Below are 22579 nucleotides of genomic sequence, written 5' to 3'. Positions count from 1 at the left end.
TAGAATGGGGAAAATATTTGCAAATTGTTACCTAATAAGGGACTTATACTAGGATATATAAAGAATCCTCACAACATAACAAAAGGAAAATTAAGTTAATAAGGAGTAAAAGCATTCCAAAAAGGATACAGGAACGGCCAATAAGCAGATAAAAGGATGTGCTTAGCCTTTAGCACATCACAAACCATTAGGGAAACACTAATAAGATGACTGAAAATCTATGCTCACAGAAAGAGTCGTACACAAACACATATCACTATTTCTAAGAGCCTCAAAGTGGAAACAACCCAGATGACTATCAACTGATGAACAGAAAAATGTGATGTGTCCACAGAATGGAGTATTTGGCAACAAAGAAAAATAATGAACAATGTACTGGTACATGCTACAACATGGATAAAACTTGAAAATGGACATTAATCTTAATAAAAGGAGTCTGTCACAAAAGACCACATTTGTGTAAATGCATTTATACGAAAAATCCAAACAGCTCAAATCCACAGAAAAAGAAAAGCAGACTGCTCATTACTTAGGCCACGGGGTGCTGGGGGAAAATCAGAATGAATGAACACTAGATTTCTTTTTAGTATGATGAAAGATGTTTCCATTTGACTGTAGTAACAGTCACATACCTCAGTGAATGTATTAAAAATCATTAAATCCTTTAGTTTACATGGGTGAAATTAAATAGTATATCAATATACTATAATATAGTAACTTGGTTCAATATTGCAGAAAGAAGGTAAACCTAGAAAACACAGCCTCAGCCTTCATGGTAGTATGAATTCCATGACTGAATTGTTCCTGAAGCCCAAACTACTGCTAGATTTTTCAGATACACATTTACTACTAAGTCTATTTTTTTTTTAAACTTTTTATCGGTCCTAGGGATCGAACTCACGACCGCCTGCTTGCAAGGCAGGTGCTTATGCCGCTGAGCTAAATCCCCAGCCCCTAAGTCCATTTTTTTTTTCCCCCACCAGTACTGGCATGTGAACAAGTCCTTCACACTAAGTTACATCCCTACTTGCCCCTCCCCAGTTATTTTTTAAGAAAAGGTCTCACCAAATCATTAAATTTCTCTGGCAGGGCTGCAGCTTTTGATCCTGCTGGCTTGGCCTCCCAGAACACTGTGATTAATACTGGCATGTGTGCCAGGTGTGCATTACCACACCCAACTACTAAATCTGAATTGAGTTTTTAGACACTTTAAACCAAGACATCCTAAATGAAATAGCTTCCAAAATAAAAACTGCCTTTTGCTCTTATCTCTGGAAACAAGGCAAATTTAGGTAAGTATTCTATTACTTTAAAGCAAAAGATATTTTACCTTGGCCTCCAACTGGTTGGCAAAAAAAGGAGGGTTGCACATGCAAAAGTCATAAATTATTTCAGATTCTTCTTTAAGAGCATCCATTAGAAGTGTCTTCTGTGGTACTTTTACCACTATGAGAAAAAAAAGGGGAGGAACTGTTAACTGTTAATCCAATAGTGGCTTTAAAATATGTGTACAAGTTATTGGTCGCTACTAAGAGATGCAGTTCATAATTTTCCTCCCCTTGAGTGTCAGCTTTACCTAGTGACTTAATTTTATAAGACAGAATACACTGGAAACAACAAGGTGTCATGGAAAGTAGTCCTTGCTTTCTCATGAATACTTGCTCCAAGCGAGGCTGACTGATACAGTGCAAGGGCACCTTAGGAGCCCATTGAGCAACAAACTAAAATTTCATTGTAAAAATGGCCATATAAGCAGGGCGTCTTGGAAACAAATCTCTTTTCACTCATCTGTCTTCAAGTGACAGCCATGGCCAACATCTTGAGCATATCCTCTTGAAAGGCCCTCAACCCATCCACTCAAATTCCTAACATATCAAAACCATGAGAGAACAATATTTACTCTTTAAAATTGTTATGTTTTAGAGTAATTTGTTATAGAACAATGGAGAATTAAACAAATACATCAATAACATTGATTTCCCCTTAAAATATGCTAAACATTATTAAGAAAAGCTTATTTCTTTATTAAAGAGACATAATACAATGTTTAATAAAAAGTTAAGAGAAGTTTATACCTATAATGAGTGCAAAAACTAATCAATCAAAAGGGAATTTGATTATTTCTACCAGGATTCTGAATACCAAGAGTATAGTTTAATCATTAAGTTTCTTTCCTTAGTGACTCAGTTACTTCATATACTGCAGACTTTAACTATTCAAGATAGCTATATTCCATGAAGTTTCATGAATGTTAAATTACCAAATACTGAACCAGTGGATACTAGGAGAAATGAAGGCTTTGTTAGATTCTTGGAAGACTCAGGTGACAACATAGTTTTCTAATTAAGGACTTTATGTAACACATATTGCTGACTGGCAACACTGAACTTAGGGCCAACAGCACAATAACTCATGTCTAAATGAAGCTTATCTAACATTATATTTCCTCTATAACGTACACTGCAGACTTCTTGCAGTTAGTAATACAAGGTAATACTTTAACACTATGTTCAGGGAGCATTTTAAATAGCAAAATAACCAATAAAAAGCACAAAAATGCAAAAACCGTGGCACTAAATAGTTCAAGAAAAGGTACTTGTCATAGTATGGAAGCGAAATAAGGCAGAATCAGGCATGGTAGTGCATACCTGTGATGCCAGCACTCGGGAGGCTGAGGCAGGAGGATCACTGCAAGCTCAAGATCAGCCTGGGCTATAAAATGAGCTTAAAGCCAGCCTAAACTGTATAGTGAGACCCTGTCTCAGACAAAAACAACAACAATAAAAAAACCTCTGTTGAAAATACACACATTGGGCAATTCAAAACTTGTGCCTCTTCAAAAAAAAAAAAATTGAACCTGGCATGGTAGTGGCCATCTATAATCCCAGCACTTAGAGCTTAAGGCAGGAAGACTGCCAGGATTTTGAGGCCAACCTAGGTTACATAGTGAGTTCAAGGCCAGTCTGAACTCACATAGTGAACTCACATAGTCTGAACTCACATAGTGAAACCCTGTCTCAAAAAACAAAAAGCAAACCAACAAACAAAAAAAGTATGCCACATCCACACACATCTGTGAATGACTATGAAAGCACCATGAGGACTGACTTGGGATCTACCTATAGCCCTTGGTTCAGCCACTTAGAAGTATGTTTGATGGTCTCTTCAGAATTAAAAATACCAAATTGTCCCTCAGTTGGAGAATGAATAAACTGTGATTCTCTAGGATGGGCATGGTGATACGTGCCTTTACTTCCAGCACTCAAGAGGCTAAAGCAGGAGGAATATGCAAGTTTGAGGCCAGCCCAAGCATCATAATGAGTTCAAAGCTAACCTGAACTACATAACACTATCCTGTCTCAAAAACAAAACAAGCCAGGCATAGTGACACATAGTTGTAACCCAGCACTCAGGAGGCTGAGTGAGGCAGGAGGATCACTGTGAGTCTGAGGCCAGTCTGGGCTACAAAGTAAGACTTGTCTCAAAAGACCAAAAACCAAAACAAAACAAGCAAAGAAAAAAACTAAGTAAATGAAAATTTAAACATTTAAACATGAATCAAAAATTTTAAAAAGGACAAGGAATATAAAGCCAAGCATGAAGTCTGACCCACCCAGTACCAAAGAAAAAGATTTTTTAAAAAAACCTGTAGTACACCTAAAGAATATTAAAAAGAAATCTGCTAAAAATAGTAAGTTACCAAACTTGACATGCCATAGATAAAATGGGAATGAATATTATTAAGTGAAAGATGCCAATCAGAAAAGGATACATAAATTGTATGACTCCAACTATATGACATTCTGGACAACAGTTCTATGGAGTTGTATTAGTGTGGAATGAAGGATGAAGAGGTGGAGCACAGAGGGTTTTCAAGGTAGACAGATGATATATATGTCATTTTCACTTGCCTAAAACCATGGAATGCACAACATCCAGCGTGAACACCAGGTGTAAGCTGGCTGTGGTGATGATAACTGCTGGCTGTAACTGATGTGTCCCCCTCTGGGGGAGGAAGCTGTGCCTATGCAAGGGGCAAGGAGTACACAGAAATGCTGTCCCTTACATTTCACTGTGGACCTAAAAATGATCTAAAAAATAAACTGTTTAAATACCCAAACAAAAACTACGTAAGAACATACAACAAATTATTTTTAAAATGTATTCAAGAAAACCTACTAAATGGGGCTGGGGATTTAGCTCAGTGACATAAGTACCTGCCTTGCAAGCAGGCGGTCGTAAGTTCGATCCCCTGTACCAATAAAAAAGAAAAAGAAGAAAAAAAAAAAAAAAGAAAACTTACTAAATAAATAAACTTCAGCAAGTAGGTAAATTCACAAGTAATGAGAATCAACTATATTAATTTTCTTTCTCAGTTAATTCTGGTATCAAAACAGCAAACCCAATTACAATGTGACAAATTTCTAAATAATCATCAAAGTATGTATTAAAGCAAAAGATAATGAGACGTTAAAAAGATGAATAAAGTTTGAAGAAGTAGTATTTATTCTGTGGTACCAACCTTTTATGAGATCAGATAAGTTATTCTGTTCCACATTTTTCTTTGCATAGTTGAAACACATATCGTCCACTTCTGTTGCAAGGAAATACCAGCCATTTAAGGTTGCTCCAAGTAAAGGATAGATGCAGGATGCCCCAGTGCCTAGTCAAATGCAAAACACAAGCTATACACCATAGGGAGAGATGGGAATAATAACAGAAACAGTATTCTTCTCAGAATTACAGTCTTAACAGTGTAAATGGAAAGCTGGTACATATTGTAGCTACTGAATTCTCCAGTTGTTTCATGTACATTAGTTTTACATCATAATCAGCTTCAGGGCTAGGGATTTAGCTCAGCAGCATATGTGCCTGTCTTGCAAGTGCACGGTCATGAGTTCAATCCCTGGTACCAATTTAAAAAAAAAAGACTATATAAAAAAGGAAGGGTTGGGGATTTAGCTCAGTGGTGTAAGTGCTCGCTTGGCAAACGCAAGGTCATGAGTTCGATCACTGGCACCAAAAATAAAAAATCGTAATCAGCATAAAACTCCTAGAGGAGAGAAATCTTGCAGTTTGGGGGTTTTTTTGTTGTTGTTACCGGGGATCAACTCATGACTGCGCACTTGCAAGGCAGGTGCTTATGCTGCTGAGCTAAATCCCCTGCCCCTGCAGTTCTTATTTGTATGTTTTTTGTTTGTTTTGCAGGAGACTTACAGGTACTCAAGCTAGTTTGCAAACCTAGTACTTTACATATACTCAGCAAATGCTCTACCACTGAGCTATATCCCCAATTCTCCTTTTTGTATATTTTCTATTAAATGAACCATACATAATTCGAGGTCAAGATACATATAACTGATTCACTAAAAATGTTCAAAATTTAATTTACTTTATAAAAAGTCTTATTTTTTTTTATAGTGCTTAGGATTAAGTCCACAATCTCAGGCATACTCAGTGCTTTACCACTCAGATACTTCTCCAGCCCTTTTTTATTATTTTAAGACAATTTCTCACAAAACTGACCAAACTGGCTTCTGGAACTAAGTGTTCCAGAATGACTAGTGAGGGCTGGAGATATAGCTCAGGGGCACAGCACCTGCCTGGCAAGAACAAGGTCCTGAGTTCAATTCTTTTTTGTTTGTTTGTTTTTTTCTTTTTTATCGGTACCGGGGATCGAACTCACGACTGCCTGCTTGCAAGGCAGGCGCTTATGCTGCTGAGCTAAATCCCCAGCCCCTGAGTTCAATTCTTGATGCCAGGAAAAAACAAACAACAAAAAACCAAAACGGCTGATGGCTGGTTAGTGAACAACTATTATGCAGAACTCCCCACCGGTGGCTGATGCACAGCTGCTCAAGTTTCTTAGAAAAAAAATCAACACTATTTTTTAAAATCCCATAGCAGTATCTTAAAATATATCAGCGTAACTGGAAATAGGAGATAGAGCCTTTGTAAATGGGAAGGGGACCAAAAGATGGAAGGAGAGGGGAAGGAAAGGAAAAGGATAAAAAAGAATTAAGATGTGCTATGTACTTGCATCAACTTCCCACAAGGAATGTAATCATTCTGAACTACAAACATGTACTAATAAAAATTTAGAATTTAAATAAACTAACATACATCTCATGCTCCAAAAGGAGAAAAAATATATAAGGTATAAATTTTTATGCACCAAATAGCCTAATCCCCACATTTTGTAAACTGCCACTTAAACCAAAGGTACAAAAAAAATAAGATTTTGTTTTTAGATGTGGAGACATGCAAAGATACTTGATTTGGATACAGTCATCGGCTAGCCTCCTACAGGTTCAAGGGAGATATTCAGAGGCAAGTGCTATGGCAAAAAATCACTTACATGACAACCAGATTTGGTTCTAAACTTACATATAGAAGGCCAAACAATCGACTGGTCTAACCACAAACACTGCTTATTGGCTAACTTTGACCAATTAGAATCTACAGGGTGGGGCTGGGGATTTAGCTCAGCGGCATAAGTGCCGGCCTTGCAGGCAGTACTGAGTTCGATACCCGGTACTGATAAAAAAAAGGAAAAAGACAAAACAACAACAACAACAAAAAGAATCTACAGGGTATATCTGAGAAGGAAAGCCAGTATTTTACCCAAAGGCCTCTCAGAGGTCATCTAAAACAGCCACTCTAAGGCTCACTTTCCCCTGACCACATTCTGGTTCCAGCCTCGCTCCTAGATCAGGCAGGAAGAAGTACAGGCTGGAGGAAACCCAGGGTCATCTTGCTGCTTCCTCATGAGATAATCTCAGCTGGCTAGAAGAGGACAGGGCAGTGTCAGATGGCTGCAGTGACAATGATTGCTGCTCAACTTTCTCCTCGGGAACTTGTGAGGTGGGGAGGGAGGAGAGTAAAGGGTATGCAAACTCCTCTGAGAAGCCACAATTAGGCAGGCTTGCTGGCACACCGCTATCATCCCAGTACTTGGGAAGCTAAGGCAGAAAATCTGTATCAAGGCCACCTGGGCTATACAGTGAATTTCAGGTCAGCCTAGATACATAGCAAGACTTGTCTCAAAAATAAAAATAAAAGAAGAAGCAGCAGCAGCAGCATGCACAATTATTCAGTATAGCTAGCTATTCTGGTGAGCCAGTCATTCAGAATTTAAGAATTTCTATAGCACTTTTAGCTCTACAGGAAAAGAGAAATCCAGACCAGATCCAGGCCTTGACTCTTACTCAACTGTTTCTCTTTGCAAACTTCAACTTCATGTCAAAGAAAAAAAAAAAAAAGCATTTACCTTGAGTGACAAATGCAGATAAAAGACCCATCCCCTCCCCAAAAGTTTCTCAATTCCCAAGACCAAAGAACTTTCATTCCAACATTCTAATCCCCCCAGAAACCAAAGTGACAATATTTAAGTGGATAATAATCTTTATAATAGTAAATAAAAATAGAAAGTATAGTCATAGAATTAGAGCAAACTGATGGAGTCTAGGGGAAGAATTTATATGAAACTCTAATTAGAATGAATATGATTTCAGCAAGCATTGTCCCTTGCAAAGAGCTAAAATCCATTAACCTTCTATATTCCCAAGCGTTGTGTTAGAGGGTTTGGGGCATAATTTAAATCAAATTAGCACCAAAAAGGCTGTCAAGCTTTTAAGCTTTTTAGAACCCATCAGCTAGGCTTCTACTATGAATATAAGAGGGTAAGAGCCTTAGGTACACTCAACTGTTTTTACAATGCTTAACTCACATAGAGTGTCCAGAATTTTGAATGTTAAAAGAATTATGTATTCCAGGGTTTGCTGATCATTCTCCATCCCACCCCAGCTTCAGCCAATCAAAGGGTGAGATTCATGGCCTAAAGCATCCAGAGGCATCAACTTGCTTCCCACTGTCGCCAGGACTGCTGCAGCCTCATGTGCAGCTGACTTTAGACCCAGACCATTTTTCTTTCTGCTGGACTCTGGGTCACCCTGAGACTGGTACCAGTAGGACTACATGGGCAGGAGAGCTTGACTGTCTCCAGTTTTCAAATAAAACTGTGTCAATTAAATAAATAGGTGGGGGAGACTGGGGGTTTAGTTTAGTGGCATAAGTGCCTGCCTGGCAAGAACAAGGTTGTGAGTTCAATACCTGATACCAAAAATAAATAAATAAATAAAAATTACAGTGGACCCTTGACTACAAACTCAATTCATTTGGAGGGACTGGTTGTAACTCAAGTTGGTTGTAAGTCAAGACTATGTTTTTTCTGTAACAAATAATGGAAATACCCATAAGGCATTCCAAACCTCCTAAAGCATCCCTTAACTATTTCCTAATAAAAAAGGGTGGCATAATATGAGTAATCTACCAGAAACACCAACAGTTTTCCTAGTGTATTTACCAAAAAGTTATACATACGTGCCTAATTTACCAGAAATAACAATTTCTTTCTGTACTCACCATGTAGGTTGACAGCCTTGGCTTGCAGGAAGGGAGGATGGAAAGGAAGGTGGTTACTGTTTAAAGGTGAGCCCCTTTCATAAGAACATCAGGAATCTGGCTCCCTGGCATCCTTTCTCTTCTAGGGAGAGCCTGTGGCCACTAGGACCTAACTCTGGCTCATTAGGCTCATTCTTTTTGGAACTAAAAACTAGCCTAAGGTTGTCTATTTCAGTCTTTAACACTGTTCTGTAGCATGACACAACACCGCAACTAAGCAAGTGAATACAACACCTGGCTATTTATTTCTTTGCTGGGTGGGTCTTCTCTACAAATGTTTGTAGCTCACCCATTTTTTCAAATTTCATTTATTTCAGAAGAACTTTGCTGCACTGATTGTTGATATTCCCCTTCCTTTTCAGAAAGCTCCTCAGCAGCCCTTCACTGTTGCTCAGCCGGAAGTTGCTGAAGTTCCTCTGTAGACAACTCATCTGAGTGTTCCTCTATCAGTTCCTCAGCATCGTCACCATCTAGCTGCAAGTTGATGGACTCTGCTACACTGACAGACAATGTTATCAACCACAGGGTTCACTGAAGGCTCAGGCTCCTCTACACAGCCTTTAAAATTTCTCTCCTGCATAACTTTAGGATGTACTTTCTACCAGGTAGATCTCAGTGTCCTGAAAGACACTAGTTCAGGATTTTTCAATTACCTTCATATAAGAAAGTGATTTTTCTTCCAGAACCCTTTAAATCTCTATCTGATCAGGAGGGTGAGGTAGGAGGATCGCTGCAAGTTCAAGACTAGCCTTGGCTACAAGGTGAGCTACAAGGCCAGCCTGAACTGCATAGTGAGACCCTGTGTCAAAAAGACAAAAACAAAAACAAACCAGTATCTGACATCATCTGAAAACACTTCAGGAATAGTTCCTTGGTGTATAGCTTCTTAAAGTTAGCTATAAGTTGCTGGTCCATAGGCTGCAGTAGAGGAGCTGTATTAGGTGGAAGGAACTCGACAGAACCATGGGAATTCTTCAGTGGATTCTTCTTCCAAATCTTGTAAATAAGCAGGAACATTCTTCACAATGAGGAGAGCCTTGAGCAGTAAACTTTTGCCCTCTAGATATTTATTTATTTATGTACTGGAGACAAGGTTTTCACTGTGTAGTTCAAACTGGCGTTAAACTCACTGTGTAGCCCAGCCTGACCTTTCACTCATGGCAATCCTCCTGTCTCAGCCTCCCAAATTCTAGGATTACAAGTGTGCACCACCACACCCAGCCTAGATTTTTTTTTTTTTTTGAAATCGGTACCGGCGATTGAACTCACGACTGCCTGCTTGCAAGGCAGGTGCTTATGCCACTGAGCTAAATCCCCAGCCCCTAGCCTAGATATTTCTTAACAGTAGGACAGAAAGCCTCCTGAATCTACTCAAGAAAAAACACCCTTGTTACTCGGCTTTTTGTGTTAGGTCTTCATATAACCCTAGCCTATTTTTCATGGTTTTAATGTTTTCTGAATACTCTAGGGGTCTCAGAGTGACAAATCGAAAAAGGCTTTATTGTGAAGTCACCACTTGCATTGGCAACACAGCACAAAGCATAGCCTGACCTTCACAGGCTTGTGGCCTGGCATTGTCTTCTCTTCCTAGGAATGATGTTCTCCTGGGCATTTTCTTCTAGAAAAGGCCAGTGGCATCATAGTTAAAAACTGATGAGAGCGAAAGCCATTTCTCCATGTCACCATTTCAAAATGACGTATGTAATTTTCAGCAGCTTTTTATTAGCATTAGCTGCTTCACTATGCCTTAGTTACACTATGAACTCCAGTTTTTACTTTAAAATTGTGAAACCATCCCTCACTGGCACAAATGTTTCACCATTATCATTCTGGGTCAGATCATCTTTTATGAGATCTGCACCTATAGCCTGAGCTTTTTCAAATTATAGACACAGGTAGGCTATCCCTGCATCTTGCCTGTCGTTTATCCACACCAATAACAGCCTTTGTACCTCATCTGACACTGTTGAGGTGACGTACGGATCTGAGTAACACTGGCTTCCTTATACAAATCTTTTCCCTGTAAGGTCATCAAGATGGTGGATTTCAACAGTCTGTACATATTAGCAAGCCTGGTCACACAATGCCATGCTTACATTTCGCCATAATTTCCTCCTTTTTTTTTTTTTTTTATTGGTACCAACGATCGAACTCATGACCATGCGCTTGCAAGGCAGGCGCTTATGCTGCTAAGCTAAATCCCCAGCCCCAATTTTCTCATTCGTTTGACTGTGATCACTTTCTCTATATTCCTTCCTTCCTTAGCTTCTTTTCTAGCTTTTTGGGGGCCATTTTGATAGTAATAATCATAGCAATTATATAGAGCACTGAATCATGTCTACAAACACACACAGTGGGGCTCAGACTGATGCTGATGCACACTTACATGTGCTTTTCTGGCACCTTGAGTCTTTGTTTTCAACCCACGAGTAGCTGCCATTTAGACTTCGACCATAAATTAATTCTAAAATTCCAGTCATAACCGAAGTGGTTTGTATGTGAGGCCATTGTGTAACTCAAGGGTCTACTGTATGTATTTATCCAGCAATGCTCCACAAATCATTTGTCTTTGCGGTTTTGTAGAAGAAAATGACATAAATCAAACAATCAGATAGTTGTATGATTAAAAACCAAAATAAATGCAATGATGGAGGAAACAAGGTTTTCAGAGAGCTTATAGCTTATCATAGACTAGGGCAGTGATGGGGAACCTTTTAGAGCTTTCCTTGGTAACAAACAGCTGGCCACAGGTTTGTCAACACTGGCCTAGGAGGTCAAAGAAGGTTTTTCTTTTTTCTTTCTTTCTTTTTTTTTTTTAGATAGAAGGTTTTTCTGAGAAAAGAAAGACTGAATTAAGCACAGTATAAAGAATGAAAAGAGAAGGTAGGGGAAGTTTCGGGCACAAGGAGTGACATTTAGTTCTTTTTTAGAGGAATTAAAAGTAAGTGTAGAAAGCAAGAGAAAGAATAACAAGGCTTAGAAAAGCCAAGAGGGCAAATATCTAACAAAATTCTAATTGTCCAAGATTTTGAGTGTTTATCGCAAAAGCAACAGGAAGTCGTTAAGTGAAGAAGATGCAATCAGATGTGGATTTCTATACATTTTCTGAAGGCAGCACACAGAACGGAATGGAGAGGCAACTGAGTGGATGACAGCCTCCTGGTAAGCATGATGATGCTCTGTAGACAAAGTGAGAGACAACAAGGAGTCGGGCCGGGATGGAGAAAGCAGGGGTGGAAAGAAATAGACAATTTAAAACATATTTAAGAAAGCCAGCTATGCTGGGTACAGTTGTAGTCCCTGCTACGTGCAGAAGCCAACATGGGCACATTGTTTAAACTCAGCAGGTTGAAACCAGAATAGGGAACAGACTTTTTTCTCAAAAGCAAGGAACAAAGGAAAACCAAAAGACCCAATAACAACTACACCAAGAAATATTTCAGAGAAAAATCTCTTAAGACAAAAAGCTAAGCACAATAGTGTTTTAAGAATTAAAAGGCGGAGAGGGAAATGGGGAAAAAGAATTATGTACAGGTATAAATTCTCTTTGACAAATGTGATAATTATGTATGGCAAATAGTACTAATAAAAAAAGAAAACAAAGAAAAATCAACAAAACTAGGCCCAGAGATACATATCTGTAATCCCAGCTACTTGGGAAGCTGAAAGAGATCTCTGGAGCCCAGGAGTTCAAGGTCATCTCAAAGAAAAAAAAAAAACAGGAATTAAGTGATGGGTGTTCTCATAGAGAATGAGAAGTAAATATTAAGGCTGACAAGGTGGATGTGACAGACTCACTGAAATAAGAAACAAAGGAAGAAAAATCAGCATTACAGAGGAAAAACTGAGTTTGTTACTGGACACTACAAGACTGAGACTTTGTTTTACTTTTGGAGACAGGGTCTCACTCTGTAGTTCAGACTGGCCTTGTTCTCCTCCCTCAGCCTCCTGAGTACTGGGATTATAGGCATGTGCTACCACACTTGGCTAGACTGAGATATTTTTGAAATAATCGTTTCTGATCTGTATGAGCGTAGAGGTCCAAAAAAGTATTCTGAGTTGGAGGAATATATAAATATCAGACTTACTTGCATGGAGGTGAGAGATAAAATCACAGACACAAATGAAATTGCTAAAAAGGGTGCTGAATGAGACAGGTTAAAGACTGAGGCTTAAAAAAGATTATCAACATCTAATGGTTAGATATGGGAAAGGAAACCTGAAAATTAGAGGAGAGTAAACATGAATAAGGAAAACATGGAAGCAAATAGGAAATAGTGCATAAAAGAGAAAGGAGGGTCAATTAAATGCTGCCAAAAAAAAAAAAAAAGTCACGTAAGATGTTCCTTTAAAACACACGCAAATGTCAAATTTAAATGTCAAATGTACTGTAATTTAGAAATTGTATGTAATCTCAGCACTCAGGAGGCTGAAGCAAGAGGATCACTGTTAGTTTGAGGCCAGCATGGGCTACAAAGTGAGTTCAAGGCCAGCCAGAACAGCACAGTAAGGTCCTGTCTCAAAGACAAAACAAACAAACAAACAAAACAAAAAAAAAAATCTAGGAATTGTGATTGCTAATAATTATCCTATATTTAGAAATAGAAACTCAGAGGTGTTACATCAATCTTTCTTACAGGAGATTAGGAAAGGACACAAAATTAAAAGAAAAAATTAAAACCTTATCAAATGAAAAGATTGGCTATAACAAGTCATTAAGATACTAAGCCTCTATTCAATTTCCTAATTGTCCTCTTTTTTATTTTATAATTATAAAACATGTCATGGCTTCATTTCCTTCTGTACTTGAATAAAAAGACAACTTTCTCTATCATAAAAATTTATAATTAAGAGAATATCTTACGGGGGTGGGGATTTAGCTCAGCAACATAAGCACCTGCCTTACAAGCAGGTGGTCACGAGTTCGATCCCTGGTACCGATAAAAATGAAAAAGACAAAAAAAAAAAAAAGAGAGAATATCTTACTTTAACTTTTTTCCCTCTCTAATCTTAGATTTAATAGCCTCAGGGGCTGGGGATTTAGCTCAGCGGCATAAGCACCTGCCTTGAAAGCAGGCGGTCGTGAGTTCAATCCCTAGTACCAATAAAAATGAAAAAGACAAAAAAAAAAAAAAAAAGATTTAATAGCCTCTGCAAATAATCATCTAGCGGTGCTGGGGGTTCAGCTCAGCAGCATAAGCGCCTGCCTTGCAAGCAGGCAGTCGTGAGTTCGATCCCCGGTACCGATAATAAACAAAAACGACTAAGTAAATAAATAATCATCTAGCAAGTTCCTCAAAGTATTCAGGACACATGCACATGATCTTTCTAATAAAAGGTTTTCTGTTGGGCATGGTGAGGCATGCCTGTAATCCCAGCATTCAGGAAGCTTAGGCAGAGGGATCCCCATGGGTTCAAGGCCAGCCTGGGCTACACAGCAAGTTCAAGATCAGCCTGAACTACCCAATGCAACCCTGCTTCAAAAAACCAAATAAATAAATAAAGTCTTAAAATGAAGAGCCATCACTTCAAAATTTCAGTATAAGGATCACTGTACTGACACCGAATGATTCAGAGTACAGGCAATGCTGAACACACACAGACATCAACCTGGGAGAATGAAAAGTTAATTAGCAATTCCTCACTTTCATTCTGTACATCTCTTACCCACCTGCTTCCTGATGGAGCTAACAACCCCTTCTTAAGAGAAAACAATAGCAGAAAGGCCCAGTGCCCACAGTAAGAATAGTAGTATTTCTGACCAGCTTTCACACAACGAATACCCAGTGGAGAAGTTAATAAAGAATTTCATCTTGCAAAACTTATGACATTTATGTTCAGGGCAAACAATTTAAAACTATATACCTATGTCAATTCCTCTTCGAAGCGGAGTTTTGTCAGCATCCTGATGACCAATCAGATCTTCCACCCAGTGAATGTAGTTGAGTCTCAAAGGAACTGTGGGGATTAGTCTTTCCAATGGAATATCAATAGAAAGTCCAAAGTCTTCCTTCAGGAGAGTACAAGTCAAAGCTCTGACTGCTTCAGGGTCTTTAAAATTAAGACTGAGGGGTGGAAAAAAAAAAAAAAAGAGGTTAAAATGTACAAGTTCTGGGGCTGGGGATTTAGCTCAATGGCATAAGCGCCTGCCTTGCAAGCAGGCAGTCGTGAGTTCGATCCCCAGTACCGATAAAAAAGGAAAAAGACAAAAAAAAAAAAAGTACAAGTTCTATGGCAGCCAGGTAATACCAAATGGCCATCAAAATGTTCTCGACACCAATATTTACTATTTATTTAAGTTAACATTAACAAGCATTTTTTTTTTTTTTTGTCTTTTTGAGATTAGATCTCGCTATGCAGTTGAGACTGGCCTTGAACTCACAGCAATCCCCCTGCCTCAGCTTCCCAAAAACTGGAATTACAGGCTTGTGCCACCACACCCAACTTAACAAGCATCTTTTATATTTTAGGGCCTATTAATTTTAGTACCTAATTAATTTTTTAAAATATTGTGTTTTAATGTGGAACTTTTATGCATGCATATATTTTGAACAATCTACCTCCCCTATTATCCTCCCTAACCACCCCCACCTTTACTCCCTTTCTTCTTGTCCAATAATAATCTTCAGACTCCCACAAGCCAGGCACGGTGGCTCTTGCTTCTAACCTCAGCACTCAGGAAGCCAAGGAAGGAGGATCACTCTGAATTCCACACCAGCTTGGGCTACATAGTGAGTTTAAAACTACTGTAAATGACCCCAAAAAGCCTTGCCTCAATAAACAAACAAACAAATACACACAAAAAGTAAACCCTCCTTTCCACTCTCATGTCATCTTTTTTATATCTTTTTTTTTTTTTTGGTCTTTTTTCTTTTTATCGGTACCGGAAATCGAACTCAGGACCGCCTGCTTGCAAGGCAGATGCTTATGCCGCTGAGCTAAATCCTCAGCCCCATGTCATCTTTTTTAGATTCCACATATCAAAAGGAACATGTGATACCTGCCTGAGTCTGGCTCATTTTGCTTAACGTGATTTCATCCATTTGTATACAAACGAAACAATTTCATCCTCCCTTTCGGCTAATATTCCATTGTGTATAATAGTATCCATCCGTCTGTTAACAGGCACCTCAACTGGTTCCATTACCTCAGCTGTTGTGAATCGTACTACATGAAACATGGGTAAAAAAGGCAGGTATGTCTATAGTATGCTGCCTTTAATTCCTGTGAGTACAGACTAAGGAGTGATGTGGCTCAAGGAAATAACAGCCCTTGGTTTCTGAGGAATTCCACGGGGAATTCCACAGTGGCTCTGTTCATTTACATTCCCATCAGCAACACAGAAGGATCCTTTCTCTTGCTCTCCTGCCAGCACTACTCATTTTTGTATTCTTTATGAGAGCCATTCTGACTTGGATGAGATGGATCTCATGTAGTTTTGATTTGCATTTCCCTAATGGCTAAAGATGGTGAACATTTTTTCATGTACTTGTTAGCCATCTGTACTTCTTTCAAAGAGTTCAATTCATTTGCCTATTTATTAACTGAACTATTTGAATTTTTTTTGGTGTTAAGCTCTTTGAGTTCTTCATATATTTTAGATAGTAATCCTGTCACAACAGCTGGCAAAGATTTTTTCCCATTCTATAAGTTGTCTCTTCCTTCTTTTTAGCTGTTTTCCTTGTTAAGCAGGAACTTTTTAATTTGATAGTCACATTTATTGATTTTTGCTAACACTGTATCTCCTATGCAATTGGAGATCTATTCAGCAAATTTTTGCCTTGGGCCTGTGGCTTCAAGTGTTTCCCTATTTTTTTCTTTTATCGGTTTCAAAGTTTAACCTGCTTTTTTCTTCTCTTTCAGACAGAATCTCACTATATGTAGTTCAGGCAGGCCTCAAATTCACAACAATTCTCCCACACCAGGACAAAGTTTCAGGTTTTATACCTAGGTTTTTGATTCATTTTGAATTGATTTTTATACAAGAGAAAGGGGTTAAAAAAAAAAAGAGAAAGAGGTCTAGTTTTAATCTTCTTCATACAGATAACCAGTTTTCCCAACACAGTTTGCTAAAGAGGCTATCCTTTCTGCAACACTTGTTTTTGTCTTTGTCAAGAATTAGATGGCCATTAGGTGCTTAGTTAATTTCTGACTCCTCTAGCCTATTCCACTGGTCTATATGTCTATTTTTGTTGCTATGGCTTTGTACTATAATTTGAAATTAAGTATTATGAAGCCTCTAACCTTGCTCTTTTTTGCTAAGGAACTACTTTGAGTATTTCAGGTTTTTTGTTTCCATACAAATGCTAGGATTGTTTTTTCTAGTTCCACAAAGAATGTCATTAGAATTTTGATGGAGAGTACACTGTATCTGTAGATTGCTTTTGTTTTATCGGTACCGGGGATTGAATTCATGATACGCTTGCAAGGCAGGCACTTATGCCACTGAACTAAATCCCTAGCTCTGTGTAGATTGCTTTTGGCAATACGGTCATTATAACAATATTAACTTTCCTGATCCATGAACAAAGCAGGTCTTTCCATCTTCTAGTGTTTTCTTCAATTTTTTTCTTCAGTCTTCTGTAATTTTCATTATAGAGACCTTTTACCTCTTTGGTTAGGCTGACTTCTAGAATTTAAAATGAAATTATTTTCCTGATTTCTTTCTCAACTAGTTCGCTAGTGGTATACAAAAAAAGGTTGTAGGGCTGGGGATTTAGCTCAGCAGTATAAGTACCTGCCTTGCAAGCAGGCAGTCGTGAGTTCGATCCCCGGAACCGATAAAAATGAAAAAAAAAAAAAAAAAAAAGGTTGTTTGGTTTGGTTTTAAACCAGATGTGGTGGTATATGCATATAGGAGGCTAAGGCAGAAGGATACCCAAATGTCTGAAGACAGCCTGAGCTACATAAAGTGAGTTCAAAGCCAACCTGAACTACACTATGAGAATCTGTCTCCTAATCCAAAAAAGCTGTGTTTCAAATGTTTACTTTGTATTCTGACACATACACAGTTATATACAATAGTCAGCACAACTCACAATAGAGTATATAATTTTCTATCCCAAACTGGGCATGGTAGCACATGCCTATAACCCCAGCACTTGAGAGGCTGCGAGTAGGAGGATCACCAGGAGTTTGAGGCCAGCCTGGACTATACAGTGAGTTCAAGGCCAGCCTGAACTGCACAGTGAGACCCTGCCTCAAAAAAATTTTTCCACCAAATACACTACATACTCATAAAGGGAAAAGGAGATTAACAATGCTTCTGTCCACCTCTTGTCTGTCTCATTACTTTAGCCACATGACTTTGATAAGTTATTTGCCTCTTTGAGACTGTGTTCTCAGCTATAAAATGAAGGTTAAAAGTACCTGTATCACAGTGCTATTATGACATAATCTGTGAAAAGTATTTAGTATAATATCTGACATTCAATAACTATTTTGAAAATACTGGTTATTTTCTATTATAATTAATCTCATCAGAATACTCTGAAAGTCATACTTAAGAAGGAAGCAATAGGCTGGTATAAGCACCTCCCTGGTAAGCAGAAGGTTGGGAGTTTTATCCCTGATACAAAAAAAAAGAGAAAGCAGTATTAAAAAATTTCAGAATTATTGGGTGTAGTGATGCATGTCTGGAGCGCTCAGCACTCAGGAGTCTGAAGCAGGAAGATCGATGTAAGTTCAAGGCTAATCTGGGCTACATGGTGAGTTCAAAGCCAACCTGAACTACATAGTGAGACTCTGTCTCAAAAAAAGTTCAATAATGAAAACAGAATAAGATATGTAAATATATAGCTATTATAGACATAAAATTTTAAATGTAAGTACTTTTTACAGGTTGATAAAGTACAATTTACAAATCATAAAATTTACCTGTAAGCATACTGACAGAAACAGGTAACCCTCACCGCAATCCACCTTTAGGATGCTCCCTCAGTCCACATGAAAACCTCTTGTGTACTCCTCCCAAGTCACTCTTCATCTCTGACCCTAGTCCACTGCTGGGGGTTCAGTCTTTACAGATTTGCCTCTTGAAACATTTCGTATACCTGAAATCATACTGTGGCTACTTGAGGCTAGATTCTTTTTTAGTTTTTTTAGATAGGGCTTTACTATGTAGCCCCAGCTGACCTTCAACTGATCTTCCTGCCTCAGCCTCTAGAGTGCTGGGCATTACAGGTTGTTTGGCGAAGGCTAGATTTTTTTGCTTAACTGAATGTGTAAGATACATATTTTTTTAATACTGGTAAATGAATTTACAATCTCACACCTGCCAGGGAGATGCTGTGCCACTGAGCTATAGCCCAGCCCTCACATTGTAATTTATATCAGTACCTTATTTCTTTTAATGGTTAAATAATAGTTCATTTTTGTTTTGTTTTGTGGCAGTCATGAATAATGCTACTATGAACACTGACACAGGTCTTTATGTAGAACTATGTTATCTTTTCCCTTGGGTTGTCACCTAGGAATGGATCATATTTATATATTTAATTTTTAAAGATGTAACTATTTCGATGTTTAAATGATGCTAAACATAAAAAAGAAAATAAATAGGTCATTTATAAACAGAGTGATGAGAAAAAGAGAACAGAAATTATGGATGGAACTATGAAAGGCAGAAAGGGCTTGAAACTGTTTAGAACTCTGGCTACCAGCTGTCTGGTCACACAGCTAGGCATCCTCAACTTCTGATCTGCCACATCCTCTTTTCTGTTCCCTTCTCAGTCATCAAATGACCAATTATTTGAAAACCTGGTCTAGAATGAAATGCCCATGTAGATGCATAGTATCATGACTCCAGTCTAATATTGACTCTGTGACTAGGCAGCCATGAATTTAAGCAAATCACTTAAATTCTTGGGTCTGTAGCTTCACCTACAAAATTAAGGGAGTGAAGATAAGGTTCCTTCTAACTACAATGGGTGACTAAGAGGAATATTTAAAATAAAATTTGTAGAAGGGCTAGAGATGTATCTCAGTAGAGCACCTGCCAAGGCATGCATCCCAGGTTCAACTCCCAGTACCATGACCATCCGCACCCCACAAAAGAAAAGCCAGACAGAACAACTGAACACTAGTAAGTGCTTCCAGTACCTCTGCACTGTGTGCCATAACACATTTTTTGTTGTTGTTGCCTGATGATAAGTATCCATAATGCTATGGGAAACATACTACAAAACCATCAATCAGTGGTTGTTAGATAAAATAATCTACTCTTCTAAGAAATTCTTAAGAGTCAGGCTAGGCAGGGTGGCACAAACCTGTAATCCCAGCACTTGGGAGGCCAGGGCATGAGGATCACTGTGAGTTCAAAACTGGCCTGGATTACATAGCAAGATCACATTTCAAAAAGAAATAGATTAAAAGCCTAGAAGGAATGACACACCCATAGCTATGAGCATACCTAGTGCTCCATTATCTTAATTTCTAAATATCACTCTCCACTAAAAGGAATTAAGAGTTGCTTGACTAATGAACTATTACTAGGTTGGATTAGGAAAAGCACAAGATAAGCCCACAAGACTTTATTGTATCAGAAAATAGGACATGCTTAAAAAAAGATGGGGACAAGTCAGAAGTACACTGGAGCCAGTTTAAAGGGACTCCCATTGGCCAAATCTGGGACAATGTCTATGAAGAATGCCATCAAGGGATTACAGCCCACAGAATAAAAGCATGGATGAGTCCATACTTTCATAAATAGATAATTAAATTGGGGGGAAGCTTTACAGAACGACAATTAATAAATGTATAAGTGATGAAGGAGTTAGAAAATTACATTTGATGGTCACAATGCTAATAAGTGTTTCAAGTACAAATTATCAGTGGATGCTAAAAATAGCAGGTAAAATAGTTTGATGAGAAGCAGGATTTCATAGCCTCAATGTGTTTTGCTACAAATAATCAATTATAAACAAGAAAATAGGAACTCAAAGATAACACCTTAAGAAATGAAAAATGTCACATAGATACCACCTCAATGAAGTAGTTAGCAACACTAACCCTAAAAGAAATTAATTTTATAGTTTGAAAAGGAAAAAAGGGACAGGAAGCAGCATCAGTGCCTGCCTGGCAAGTGCAAGATCCTGAGTTTGATTTCTAATACCAAAAAAAAAAAAAAAAAAGACAGTAAAAGTAAGAAAATAAGACAATCACAAAAAAGTAAAATACTACATGATTTCAATTACATAAGAAATCCAAAGTAATCAAATTCTTTTTTTAATCTTTTTTTTTGGTACCGGGGGTTGAACTCACAACCTCACACTTGCCAGGCAGGCACTTATGCCACTGAGCTAAATCTCTGGCCCTTCTTTTTTTAATCTTTAATCTTTAATTATGACATAGTATCTTGCCAAGCCACTATCCTTCCCAGGCTGGACTTGAACTTGCAGTCTTACTGCTCAGCCTGCCATTTACAAATACCCTTACACTCCTAACTTAAAGTAGTCAGTCTTAAAAATAGAAGTTGAATGTTGGTCCTGGGAAAGGAGGAGTAGAAAACAGGCAGTCTCCAAAGGTACTTTCAGTTTTATACAATGAAAAGATCCTAGGATCTGGTACACAAAAATGAACACAATTAACACTACTATACACTAAAAAATGGCTAAGATGGTAAACTTTGGTGTGTGTGTGAGTGTGTCCAGGTGGGTGTTTGCTGCTGTTGTTCTTTTTGAAACAAGGACTATGTAACCCAGGCTGGCTCTGAACTCACTGTGGAGCCAGGATGGCCTCACAGTAATCTTCCTGCCTCAGTCTCCCAAGTGCTGGCATTACAGGCATATACTACCACACCCAATTTATTGTGTGTCTTTTACCACACAAAAAAATTTAATGGCCTTAAATTATTATCCCATGTACTATCTTGACATCTTTTCTAAGTGTCCAGCACTCTGATCCAGAATATTTGAGGAAAATGTCTTTTTTTTTAAAACTTTACCATTCCTATAAATCAAGCAATTAAAAAGAAAAAAAAGGTTTGAGTAGAAATGGATCTCTGTATCGACTGTATTCTTTTTTTTTAAGAGAATAAGACTAAACAAAACAAAACAGAATAGAGCTAATCATAACAAAACATTGAACACAACACAGGACTTCAAAACAAGACAATCAAAATAAAAAATGAAGGCAATATAGGGCTCTGAAACTAGATAACAAAATCAACAATAGCTACCATAATATATTTTGTTATCTTTGAAACAGCAGCCGATACCATCTGATATAATAAAATCAAACAAAATAAAACAGAATAAAACTAAACACAATGAAAACATCACAAGGTTTCAAAATCAAGATAACAAGAAATTAATGACTACCATCTTCCTTTTTCAGACATTTCCCCCTCTTTCACTTTCACAATATCCAATGTGCATTTTGGATCCCACTAACTCCCTCCATCTCTTATACTAGGGAGACAACAGTGTTCACCCATGTGACCCATGTTCACCCATCTCTTTACCCATGAGCATGATGTCAAGTTGCATCCATTTACCCACAAGAGCCTCAAGGTTATCTTTCGCTATAGCTGAGTAGCTTCCCATTGTATAAAAAACCATTCAGGAGTTAATGGGCAAGCTACCCCTCCTGCCTTTTCCTTATTTCCTATCAAATGGAGCAGTTTTCTTTCCTTTGACCTTCAGTCTATGAATTTCCTTTTAAGTTAAATGTGTTTCTTATATAAAGCATATTGATAGCTTCTGTCTCCCAATCTACTCTGCCTGTTTCTTTCTATTGGTGAATTGAGGCCATCTACTTTAATAGTTATGACCAACATGTACTAGCTTATCTCCACCTTGCTGTTTTCCTGCCATTGGCTCCCTACTTTTCCCCTCCATTCAACTGCTTGCTCTGCTTAGTGATCTCCCTCAGTGATCCTGGAACCACGGTCGTTTTTCTCTCTCTCTAGAATGTCTTATAGTACTCTATGTAGAGTTGGTTTGGTGGTCAGGAATTCCTTCAGCCATTCTTTGTCATGGAAGTATCTTGTTTCTCCATTAATTGGTTGTTTTTGTTGGGTTTTTGTTTTTTGGTACTGGGGATTGAACTCACAACCTTGTACCTGCCAGGCAAGCACTTACACCTCCTAGTTGGATCCCTGACCCTCTCCATTAAT

General features: G+C 38.2%; 1 protein-coding gene across 1 annotated transcript in view; it reads right to left on the bottom strand.

Moving 5' to 3' along the window:
- Positions 1 to 22579, bottom strand: part of Mettl16 (methyltransferase 16, RNA N6-adenosine) — a 75751-nt gene that overhangs the window by 32094 nt on the left and 21078 nt on the right. The window contains exons 3-5 of the mRNA XM_003469674.5: positions 14329 to 14528; positions 4523 to 4663; positions 1331 to 1446 (exon numbers count right to left, since the gene is read on the bottom strand). Of these exons, the coding sequence (XP_003469722.2) occupies positions 1331 to 1446; positions 4523 to 4663; positions 14329 to 14528 (457 nt within the window). The remainder of the gene's footprint in view (positions 1 to 1330; positions 1447 to 4522; positions 4664 to 14328; positions 14529 to 22579) is intronic.

The sequence above is a fragment of the Cavia porcellus genome, unplaced genomic scaffold (assembly GCF_034190915.1).
Source record: "Cavia porcellus strain 051 isolate PalLab524CR breed Dunkin Hartley unplaced genomic scaffold, mCavPor4.1 scaffold_6, whole genome shotgun sequence".
Lineage (NCBI taxonomy): Eukaryota > Metazoa > Chordata > Mammalia > Rodentia > Caviidae > Cavia > Cavia porcellus.
The sequence above is the reverse complement of the archived record's forward strand: the minus strand, read 5'-3'. Positions and strand labels throughout refer to the sequence as shown.